The 12734-nt window shown below is 39.8% G+C and overlaps 1 protein-coding gene across 2 annotated transcripts in view; it reads left to right on the top strand.

Annotated features, from left to right (window-relative positions):
- The first annotated feature begins 233 nt into the window (after window positions 1–233).
- si:ch211-152p11.4 (regulator of G-protein signaling 8) overlaps window positions 234–12734 on the top strand; it is a 17539-nt gene continuing 5038 nt past the window's right edge. Inside the window, exons 1-5 of one of the 2 annotated variants that reach the window (XM_057828205.1) lie at window positions 234–579; window positions 5012–5491; window positions 9757–9806; window positions 9954–10087; window positions 12512–12678. In XM_057828205.1, the coding sequence (XP_057684188.1) occupies window positions 517–579; window positions 5012–5491; window positions 9757–9806; window positions 9954–10087; window positions 12512–12678 (894 nt within the window). In that variant the 5' untranslated portion in view covers window positions 234–516. Of the gene's footprint in view, window positions 580–5008; window positions 5492–9756; window positions 9807–9953; window positions 10088–12511; window positions 12679–12734 lie in introns of both variants that reach the window. The other variant, XM_057828204.1, reaches the window with a different exon arrangement.

Here is a 12734-nt window from a genome sequence, read left to right as displayed (position 1 = left end):
TCACGTGAATTAAAAACATCGATTTTATTTTTTTTCCCCTCCAAAAAAAAAAAAAAAAAAAAATTTTTTCAAACTCTAAATACCATTATTGTAATATTGTTCTAATGGAGCAGGTACCATTTTACGATGGAAACATAAGCGGCTGGTATATATTCATTTTCTTTCATGTTTATGACTCAGGCTTGTCATTCCTGGTGTTGCGTATGTGCTCTCAGACAAGTTCAGACAGACGTGAAGGTGTGGCGTTGGTCGAGGGGAGGAGGCCGGTCGCAAGTCGTTGCCTATGTTCAAGACAGTCACTGGAAATACTTGACGGAACTTTCCTCGCGTCTTTTTTTGTTGTGCCAACAACGCGACAATCGCTGTCATCTTCGCGCAGGCAGGACGGAATTCCGATGTGACGGAGCAACACACCTACAAAAGCCACAGGAACGACGCTGCTTGCAGTGAACAAGTTTTGACGGCGCGAAGTCAACGATCTGGACTCTGAGCCTTGCATGACTGCAAGTGCCGCTTATGAGATCACCAGAAAGCTTTAGGATCCGCAATGGAAAAAGCCTAAAACAACCTGAAGAAGAGGTAATACACGTTTTTTTTTTTTTTTTTGCAGGGATACTGTCTGTCTGTGATGTGCAATACTGAAGCGCTTTTGAAATGCCCGTAATTTAAAAGATGACCAGTTGTTACCCTACGTTTTAATTCAGGTAAACCTCAAAGCTTGCTCATTAAGAATGTCTGTTTTCTCAGATTGGCCCTACTAGTTTTTAATTCATTGCCTGCCACTGACAGCAACAGACGTTTAATTGATGGAAACTGGGGGGACTGGCTGTAAATGGTCATGTTTCAGTGTAATCATTGACGGCGCTAGACGTCAAAAGCAGCCAATGGTTAAAGAAACAAGCTTACATTTTTCTTGAGTATTCCACAGTAAGCGCAGTCTAAATAGTGGAGTTCTGGATATATTAACATTACTTAGTGACTGCTGTCTTCACTTGTTTTCCAAGATGGAGCAACTCCTTCAGTGACTCACGGTCCAATTTTCTCACTTCTCCAAACACCAACAATATGTTTCATTCAACAGTCTTTACCTTACAGCAGGGGTCGGGAACCTTTTTGACTGAGAGCCAAAACACCCAAAAAATGTGACTCTATGAGAGCTATAAAAAGTGTTTTTTTATGTATACATACGGTGGAAAACACAGACAAGGCTGAAAAAGCAGTTTCTGGTCTCGCACCCCTCTTTAAAATAAACTGCTGTATTTTAAGCCAAAAGAACTGTTGTGTTTGATACCCTAACCCTGAACTATTTTTAATTTTTGCGTTTTACCATGGAACCCCCCCCCCGTTTACAGACATCGCACAACTGTTTTTGTTTCAACCAAGCCATACAAAGGTAAGTAATTATATTTGTTATTCGAAATGTCTGTCATTTTTAGCTTTGAATCATTATGTCTAATATTTAGTAAAAAAAAAAAAACGACTTTAAAAAATTATTCACTCGAATATTTTAAACTTTTAAACAAATGATGTCACAGTGAAAAAATAGTGTCTGTAAATAAGTCATGGATGTCTTTCTCATAACTATCGCTTAATTAAAAAAAAATTTTTTTTGCTACTGTCATATTTTCCCCGATATGTTAGATGATAATCGACCCCCCCTCCCCAAAAAAAGTTTAAAAGGGTAAATATATGGAAAAGAAAATCTCGACCACTCCTTGATGTCTGCAATTTCTGCATCACGACCCATGTTATATTACCGTGTTTCACCCATAAAATCCCCCAAAAATCCAGCTTTGGCCATTCACAGCTGTGTTTTGGTGATACATGAAGTTTTTGGATCGAAAAGAGGTAAGTATGTGATAATACAGTGGTACCTCGACATACGATCGCTTCGACACACGATCTTTTCGACATCCGACGTAAAATTTGACTCGCCATTTGTTTCTACATCCGACGAAAAGCTCGAAATACGACGACATGGCAGCACCGCAGACGAATGCACGACGGACTTTCTTGTGTGACAAATCGACACAGGTTTCAAAAAAAGGTTGGTACAGGTGGTGAAACAAGGAAAAAGTTGACGCTTACCTTCTAAATGAAAATGCAAATGATTGAAAAATATGAGCGTGGGCTGGGCATCCGTGAAATGATTGAAAAATATGAGCGTGGGCTGGGCATCCGTGAAATGGCTAAACAATAAATCTCCACAGTCCTCCTCCGTCCGACCATCGTTTGCCAGTCTTTATAAATTAAGCTGACAATTCTTATTGTGGTAACATCTCCATATAAATTGCCAGATTCGCCACGTTTTTATCATTTATGTCACAACTTATTCAAGACAAAACACCTACTGTGTGCTGCAATTGATGGTGTTCTCAAGAAAACATTAAAAGTGAAAGTGAAAATCTCAAGCTCACCGCTCTCTGTCTCTGGCACCTCAGCCCCGCGGTGCGTTCAGGTAGCACATAAAACGTCCACCACATGAAAACCCGATTCATTACATTAATACAGGAATTATTTTTATTATATTATTCCGATTTTTATTTATAATTTATTTGTTTTGCTATGTGTAATTGCAATTTGTAATAGTACCAGCAGTATTTATTAGGGATTTAATGTAGGTTTTTGAGCTGTGGAAGGAATTCATGGAATTATAATGTATTCCTATTGGAAAATCCTGCTCGACATACGACCATTTCGACTTACAAACAAGGTCCTGGAACGGATTAACTTCGTATGTAGAGGTACCACTGTATCTCGTTAAAATCATGGCGTCTTTAATTATGCTCTCTCATGCTCTCACCTCCAGTTAGTGTTTTGCTGTTTAAACATTTTTTATTTAAAAAAAAAAATGCCCTCCTGTTCAAAAATTTTCTTTGCTCAGAAAATTGAGATTTTAAGCTTTCCAATGATGTATCATACACGCATCTAGGACAATGTTGAAATTTGGCCAAATTGGGGGTCTCAGAGCAGAACTTCAAGTCACCTGAGTGTTTTCCGCCATATATATATATTCTATAGTTGCCAAGTTGTGATTGATAAAAATCTTGAGAAAACAACAACGAAAGCTCAACATCATCACTTGAGATGTTAGAATCGTTGCTCAGTTGCGTATTCACCACTTGGAAAAAAACTAATAGAAACATGGATTGGCGTTGCGTATATTACAACCAGGTGGACGTGTGCATCACAGTGGCAGAGACAGGTGGAGCCTCTCAAGGCAGCCGTTTCGTGAGTCTCACTCTCCTGGAAGTGGTGACAATCTGACAGGCGAAAAAGTAATGAAAGTGAAACCGATTGCCGGCCTGTGCGACTAGGGGTGTGAAGTCAGTATACATCTTGGCTAATGCAATCTTCTGATATGCTTGCAAGCATGACCAGTTGTTTTTCACTGAAACTTCTGATAGTTTTGTCTCAGATAATCATGGACTTTAACTGCCAACCAGCAAGGCTCATGACCTAATTTGCACGATCACTTAATCACCAAACAGACACACCTCCTTTTAAGTACTGTATATAAGCAACGCCGAGCTCTCTGTTCGGCATGCGTTTTCTTTATACAGCTTTGTTCTGTCATTTAATGCACCCAGAAATTTCTGAAATTAAAACTGTGCAGTAATGATCTCTTGCCTCCAGTCAGTCTTTTACTTTGCAATCCAGTCTAGCCGTCTCACCTGAATTGAAAACGAACATGCGAAGGACCTGAAAGACTGCCTCCAACAGGTGCCACGCAGTTCACTTTTGGTTTAATGTTCCCCTACACCAAGGGCGTAGGTTTGGTCTCAACATTTGTAGGGACGCTATAACAGTATAACCTGTATGTACATTATTTGCTAGGGACGGGACATTCATAAAACCAGCGAGATTGGGTACATTTCTCAAAAATAGCTGGTTCCTATGTAAAAATGAAAAAAGAGTAAATTATTTTCATGGGAGAAAGTCATTTTTCAAAATGCTTGCTTCATATAAAGGAAATTTACTGTGGTTGTGTTTTTTTGGGGGGGGGGGGGTTAAAAATGAGCATAGGCTGCAAATACAAATTTATTTTTTAAAAATAATGTTAAATACATTTTAATTAATTAATTAATTAATAAATGCACAAAATGCACAGTTGAATTAACATTAACAGTAAAAAAACATACAGGAAGACACCTCTCTAAGCAGCTTTCTACTAGAGTTTTACAGGTTAGCAAGTTCAAACAGTTTATTGTTATACTAAATTTGACTTTTGGTAGCAAAATTAGTGGCGTGTTCCCCACCTCCACGACATTGCCGTCTTTTTACATTACTTACAATGGCTGGCCGAAAAAAAACTTCTAATAAACATCCTCTTCAAAGGGGACGGAGGAGGCGGCATGTTGACATGTGTTTCTGTCGGGATTGTGTGAATGGGGGGGATCTCGTCATCAGCCAATCAAAATGTGCGTTTGAGGGGAAAAATGGACTTGTGCATTCAGCAAATGATAAGGGCTAAAAGTAAGTCTGGACATAATGAAAGTAATTCACTTAATAATGGTAGGGTCAGTTCTATCCTTACAACATATGGGAAGACAATCTAAATTACCCGCATAACTGAACTCATTTTATAATGCAAATAAGGTTGCTTAAAAGTTGGTGGGGACAATTTGAGCATCCTGAAAAGTTGCTAGTGTTATGTCCCTATCGTCCCTATGCCCTTGCCCTACATATTTTTATATACTCCAATACTTTATAGCCACGCTGCTGACTGTGTAATGCCCATCTCCGTGAGGTCCGCGACGGGAGGAAATAAATGGGCACCGAATTGAAGCATAGAATTGCGACGTATGTTTGAAATGTCCAAGATCAATGTGTGAATGTGCCATCAGGTCATCACAGCTCATTTAGGTTAAGCGAGCCAGCCGGTTGCACATTTAAGATTACAAGTTGGCCGAGAGCCAGATGCACTCCTCACAAGAGCCAGATATGCATAGGTTCCTGACTCCTGCCTTACAGTAACCCTGATGTCGTTCTTTGTACATTTTTCCAGCAGCAGTTCCTTCCCTTCCCACCACCATCGCTCATGGCCACTTTGCGTCGATTTAGCTCCGAGGGAAACCTCCTGGACATCGATTTCTTCCCGTGGAAGAAGCACAACATTCAGCGGGAATCTGGCGTATACGCAAACTGCGTCGAGGCCGACGGAGAAGCCGTTCCCGTCATTCCGGAGCCGTGTCAAGATGGGAAGAAAGTGCTGAGCAAGGAGCACAGTATCAGCGCCGAGAACCTGAGAGACTTGGAGAAAAAGAACAAGCACCTCCTTGAAGTGTGCGCCATCGGTGAAGGCTACAGGGCCTACAGTGACGGCCAATTGGCCCCTGGTGCAAAGGGAAGCACCGAAAGTGTAGAAAAAGATCAGACGGACGGAGAAGTGAGCTCATCATCGTCATCCTCCCTCAAATCCCAGCATCGGCACCAGCGCAGGGCCAAACTGACAGCTGCCAAACTGCATCTCAAGAGTCTGTTTGGCCAGGTATGTCTCAAATGAAGACTTCTTCTCATCTTGCGTGTACTAATACTCAGCCTATATTTTAGAATCATCATAACTAAGGAAATCTTTTGCTCATCTACATCAAATCATAATCAAAACAAGCATCGTTGTACAGTGTATCACAAAAGTGAGCACACCCCTCACATTTCTGCAGATATTTAAGCATATCTTTTCATGGGACAACACTGACAAAATGACACTTTGACACAATGAAAAGTAGTCTGTGTGCAGCTTATATAATAGAAGTCATTTATTTTCCCCTCAAAATATAGCCATTAATATCTAAACCCCTGGCAACACAAGTGAGTACACCGCATGGGAACTACGTACATCCCTAAATGTCCAAATTGAGTACTGCTTGTCAATTTCCCTCCAAAATGTCATGTGACTCGTTTAGGGCCGCAGCTATCGGAATATTTGAGTAGTCGATTAATCGATTAACAATTTAGTTCAAATAATCGAGTAATCGGATGAGGAACATAAAAAATTAAAATACCTGAGCTGAGCCTCAAACGGTATTAAAAAAAAAAAAAATGTACAACTAAAGAACAATTGGCTAACTTACATTGCAAAAGTCAGCTTAAATGCTATTAAAAACCTTTTTTGAACAATGCTCTTAACAAGTGGTTCTGACTAGGGCTGTCAAAATTATCGCGTTAACGGGCGGTCATTAATTTTTAAAATTAATCACGTTAAAATATTTGACGCAATTAACGCATATGCCCTGCTCAGACAGATTTAAATGACAGTATAGTGAAATGCCCACTTGTTGTGTTTTGTGGAGTTTTGCCGCCCTCTGCTGGCGCTTGGGTGCGACTGATTTTATAGGCTTCAGCACCCATGAGCATTGTGTAAGTAATTATTGACATCAACAATGGCGGGCTACTAGTTTATTTTTTGATTGAAAATTTTACAAATTTCATTAAAACGAAAACATTTATCTTTTAAGAACTACAAGTCTTTCTATCCATTGATCGCTTTAACAGAATGTTAATGCCATCTTGTTGATTTATTGTTATAATAAACAAATACAGTCCTTACGTACTGCATGTTGAATATATATATCCATCTTGTGTCTTATCTTTCCATTCCAACAATAATTTTCAGAAAAACATGGCATATTTTATAGATGGTTTGAATTGCAATTAATTGCGATTAATTACGATTAATTAATTTTTAAGCTGTAATTAACTTGATTAAAAATTTTAATCGTTTGACAGCCCTAGTTCTGACACATATTCCCACAAAAACGACTAAATATACCTATGAACTAAAATACGAAATGCATTAAAAAAAAAAAATACTTGAGCGTAAAAAGAAACTTAGGTTGGTAGGGAGCAGCTGGATTCAGCCATGTGAAATGAGGCACACTATAGGGCAGTGTATCTATTCAAATCAATAAAGCTAAATGCAAACACTTTCAAAACAAACCATTACAACCCTGCTTTATTAAACGGATACTCGAAGCAGCATAATTTAATTCGAATCTTTTTTTTCTAATCGAATACTCGAGTTAATCGATTAATCGTTGCAGCACTAGACTCGTTACAGGAGTGCTGTGAGCATTGCTGCAGAGACTGAAGAGGTGGGGAGTCAGCCTGTTAGTGCTCAGACCGTACATCAAATTGGTGTGCATGGCTGTCACCCCAGGAAGCCTCTTCTGAAGACGGTTGTTTTCCGAAATTTCCGGGGTCGCGGTGAGTCAGCAAACAGCACACTTTTGCTCAATAGAATGAAAATCGCTTACCGTTGACAAATGAGTGGGGAGCCAACGCTCCGGCAAAGCGGCAAAGGAACAAAACCAAGCGACCCGTACGTAATCCTCTGGCAGACTTCGGGGGGGGTTGGGGAATCTCCCGACTCTTAAAGGCACGTCTGATGCGGGTGGCCACTCCTCGCCCCCACGAAAACGCACCACCCGAACTCGTGAGATCCCCCCCTCCCCAGTTGAGGCTCCCAGTGGTTAAAGTAGAATGTTTAAGTTATCTCGTGAGATTCCCTCCTAACTATGGAACTCAAGCGCGTACTATGGTGCAAAAGAAGTTATCTTGTGAGATTCCCTCCTAACTATGGAACCCAAGTGCATACTATGGTGCAAAACAAGTTCTTACAATCTATGTCACAGAGGAAATCATGCATCACAAAGGCATAATGTGCTAATGTTAAGGCATCACATAATATTTTCTCCCATCAACGGTACACAAGAAAGCCCGCAAACAGTTTGCTGAAGACATGTCAACAAAGCACGTGGATTACTGGGACCATGTCCTATGGTCTGATGAGACAAAGATTCATTTGTTTGGTTCCGATGGTCTCAAAGATGTATGGCGGCGACCAGGTGAGGAGTACAAAGATAAGTGTGTCATGCCTACAGTCACGCATGGGGGTGGGAATGACCCCCCCCCCCCCACCTCTTCAATCTCCGCAGCAATGCTGACAGCACTCCTGTAAAGAGTCACATGACATTTTGGAGGGAAAATGACAAGCAGTACTCAATTTGGACATTTAGGGATGTACGTAGTTCCCATGCGGTGTACTCACTTTTGTTGCCAGGGGTTTAGATATTAATGGCTATATTTTGAAGGGAAAATTAATGAATTCTATTATATAAGCTGCACACAGACTATTTTTCATTGTGTCAAAGTGTCATTTTGTCAGTGTTGTCCCATGAAAAGATATACTTCAATATCTGCAGAAATGTGAGGGGTGTACTCACTTTTGTGATACACTGTAGCTCCTTTATTCTTGTACTAACAGTATGACTTTTTTTTTCCCGAGTTGGCTACGACTTTAATCTCGCAGTCCTATTTTCTTTGTTTGGCCCTAAAACTACAACAAAAATTAGCACAACAATTCTATAGAAGTATGACAAATAGTGTACATTTAAACCCTGGAGAACCCAAGGTTTAAGCATTACTAAAGGCTAAACTTGACAGATTTCATTTTTAAGGACTGACTTGAATGGCTCTCATCTTGAGGATGGAGCATTATACATTTTTCCATCATTTTTTAACCTTTTTTTTCCTGTTCAACACTCAGGATAGCTTTCCTCACCTGTGTGTTTGTTTCTTTGTGTACATTTCTGGTAGTAAATATAAATAGATAGAATTAGGGGAAAAAAAAAAAAAAAAGGGACACTCGACATGTGGCGATTACCGGTTTCAAGGTATACCGTGGTATGAAAACGTCACTGTTTCAACGCCGCAAAAACTTTCCGTCAGACCATGCCTAAGGTATTAGCTATATTTTACGGCCCAAAAATGCAGGGAGAAATCCCTCGCATGCTGCTCTAACTCTCAACCCTCCCCCCACCGGTTTGTTGCTCAGTGTCAGTGAGTCAGCTGTGCTACACGATGGATGGAGGAAGTGAAACTCTTGAACTTTTTCCCTCATCGAAGAAAACGAAATTGCTGGTATAGAAAAGTTACAAACGGCCACAGCTTAGAGAAGGAGAGCCATCTGACAGTAAAACCTGTTTGTGGAGGGTGGCTGCCGAAGAGGCAATACCTCCAGTATGATTTCGCATTTATACAAAATTAAAGGTTAGTGAACACTGTCATGAACGTTTCCCTCCAGCTACGAGAGTAAACTCCATTGTGTTTATTGTGTCTAGCGGTGGTAAAACATCCGTTTTTTTCTTCTCTCTGGCATCTGTCTGTGTTGGAAAAGAGTGTGTGAATAACATTAACATGATACGAGTCATACACGTGTGCTTTTTATGGCAAATAATTCAATTATTTTTGTTCTGATGGTAATAACGTTAAGCTGTGGCTGTGGGTTTAGGCTCACCTGAAGGACTGCATTTATTTTAGAATATTTCAGTAATTTATTTATTTGTATTTATCTGAACTTAACATTATACTTATGTTCCAATTTGCTAATGCATTTTGAAAAATAAAAATCATGTTCAATGGAAAATTAGTTTTTTTTAATTTTTTCCCAATCCAGATATCTCAAAGTAACCCATTTTAGAGCTGTAATTGCAATACCGTGATATTTAATCTTAAGGTTATCATCCAATCAGAATCTCATACCAGCACATGCCTAAATGTCGCAAGTAAAAATAAATATTTAACTCTTTTCTCCAAAAGGAAAACTGATTAGCATTATTCCTTGGTTTTTGTTACTTAGCCTTTGATGAATTTCATTCACATTAGTTGACAGGTGTTCAATCTAGTGGAATTTTGAATGTAAACTACTCATAATTAGAACCTAAATGCTTAAATAACTAATGTGATGTCTTTCAGAGTCCCCATTCATCAAACTCCAACCTTTCAAACACGGAACACAAAGACAGGTAGGAATTTGCAACATACTGTACACAACCTAAAGAGGCACAAAGAAAAAGAAATTCCGTCTCGGCTTCAATGACATTTCTAAAATAGTTTAGTGTTGCTTCAAATGTGATAACCTTATCCTCGGTCTAATCTGTGTCATACCACAGTGCCAAAGAGAGGCGCTCGCGTTTGCTCTTCATGCGTCAATGGAGCCAGGTGGGCCTCAATAAGAAACACAAACTAAGTCGAGAGGAAATGGAAAAATGGGCCCAGTCCCTGGACTACCTGCTCGCCAGTCAGAGTAAGTGTTCGTTTGCCTGAAGGGGACGTTGGCGTTCAGCCGAAATGAATGTTTGACTGGTTATCATCTTTGCGCTTTTTGATTTGATGGCCTGACATCACTTTGGCATCATTTTAAAAGCAAACAATGCAGTCAGGAGCGCAAGTCAACGGGCTGAGATTAGTCATCCCGGCTATATAAGAGCGAGAAAAAAATGTTGTGGTACAATTGTCATGTGCCTTCAATATTAAGGAGCAATCTTTTTTGACTGAAGGAGGCTAGGGGTAATTGTTATTCATGTACTTGGCACATAAACTCATGGGGAATTTCACTGACTGACTTTGGCAGCAAGTCTCATGTCAATATCTGAGCTTCTGTCAACGTTCATCGAGTGCCTTGCACCAAAGCCAGAAGAGTGGCGGGACTTCCAGAGCCAGGCTACTTCTAGGAATAGAACTGATAGTAAACAGCAACACTGAGAAATTGATGTTGTAACATAGTGTAAAACGACTCTCCAGTATGAAAAACAACTGTAAGAGAAGAATTTATACACAACAGAAGTGTCCTCATGTCAAATCGCATGTACAATGACAAGTTGATAATAGTTTTTGTCAACTTGGAAGTAGTGCTGCAACGATGAATCCATTAACTCGAGTAGTTCGATTAGAAGAAAACTTTGAATCAAATTTTGCTGATTCGAGTATTCCTTTAATTAGTCATAGACTTCATAACCTATTGCCATGACACGGGAAACTGGGCCGATTCATAGGGGGCCTATTTTCAGAAACTTGAAATATTTTCAAAACCAAAACGGGCACCTACATTAGCCATATATGAGTCTCCAAGAGCAGCGGCATAAAAAAAATTCAGTCGTTCCTTTATAAAATCCCGATTAATTATTTTTTTTATATAAGTACAGTATAACACAACTTAAAATGGCTATAAAAATCTCAGATTTTACACTAGATGTACAAAAATCACCAAATGCAGAGATAATCACCTCTATTTTCAGGATCAATAGCAATATTTAACATATTGTATAAGTTTTTGACCAAAATAGCAACTTAATTTTTTTTGTATTTACTGCAAGTTTTCAACAGCTAATAAATCACTCATGTTAACATCAGAAACTTAATACTTGAGGAAAAACATACAGAATCAATTATAAAAAAATATGTACATAGTTAATAAATTCTATGTACAATCACAACTTATTATAGAGTAGGATAGCCCTTTATAATCCTTATACAATATATACCTACTGTTAGCAAATGAAGCCAGCGGCCGCCTGACGTAAATAGAGCTTTTCTGACGAAAATTCTTGTGAATAAATGCTTAAATCCCCGAATTCTTCATAGACATGGATGTAAAACAGTCTCGATTCTTGGTTAAAAGCAAAGAAACTGTGCAGTGAGCGTTTCTTTTATGTATATTGTCGAAGTACAATGCTACTCTGTTAGCGAATGAGGCTAGCAGCCGCCTGGCGTAAACAGAGCTTTTCTGCTGAAAATTCTTGTGAATAAATGCTTAAATCCCTGAATTCTTTATAGATATGGACGTAAAACTGTCTCGATTCTTGGTTGAAAGTAAACTACAGTATGAGCCTAGTTAGTTATAAAAAGTAGCTGCCTCCATGTGTAAACAAATAAGAAAATTCCTGCAAATGAATGCTTCAATCACGCATGCATGGTACGAAAAATATAATACCTTGAATCCTCGAACAAATCACTCCTGAGACAATCCTTCCTGTTTGTATGCGGTACAGCTTTCGTACTTTTTCAACATAAATCCGGCGTTGGATCGCTGCACGTGTCGCTGCGACCGACTGCGAATAACTGAAGCGGATTGTGGGAGGGGCCGCCTGTTTGAAGGCGTTGCGCAGCGGCTGGCCGAATTGACCCGTCAATACAATTATGACTAGTGATAATGTAGTTTGCTTAAAACAACTCTCCAGGGGGGAAAAAATCTATAAAATGGCTAAAGAGAAGACTTTATACACAAAAGAAGTGTCCACATGTCAAATTTCATGTCAAGTGCAATATACAATGACAAGCTGATTCATAGCTTTTGTCACCTTGGAAGCATTCGGATTAAAATCCTCAAATTCTGAGTATAGATTCATCCTTAACGGTCGGCACCTCGGTCCCATTGTCGGGAAGTTCCCCGATTCCAATCTTTTGAATTTGCGTCTCTGTGTTTTACCTCTTCCCCTCATACATGTGACTTCTTATCAACGCCAACTCTGAATGCGTGTACAGTATGTCACGTCAGCCGTTTGAAGTTTAGCCCGTAGCCGTGTCAAACGAGGCCACCTGCCATGCTTCATATTCATGAGACAAGCTTGGAATGTTTTGCTTGCTTTGCCCTTATTAGGTTGGACGGTCGCACCGATTCTGTTAGCATTACAGCTGAAATATGTGATATGACTTTCTTCCCTCCTCTCAGCCGGGCTCTCGGTGTTTGGCGCGTTCCTGCGTTCCGAGTTCAGTGAGGAAAATCTGCAGTTCTACCTGGCCTGTGAACAGTACCGACATTCGTCAACCAACTTCAGTCTGCAGAGAAGGGCGAAGGACATCTGCGCTACCTACATCCAGCCGGGTTCGCCTCGGGAGGTACGTGGCCCTGTATACGTATTTCAAGGTCACTTTCTGTAGATCTTGGATCATTA

Source organism: Corythoichthys intestinalis, chromosome 22 (assembly GCF_030265065.1).
Source record: "Corythoichthys intestinalis isolate RoL2023-P3 chromosome 22, ASM3026506v1, whole genome shotgun sequence".
Classification (NCBI taxonomy): Eukaryota; Metazoa; Chordata; class Actinopteri; order Syngnathiformes; family Syngnathidae; genus Corythoichthys; species Corythoichthys intestinalis.
Note: the sequence above shows the minus strand (reverse complement) of the source record. Positions and strands in the feature narration are given on the sequence as shown.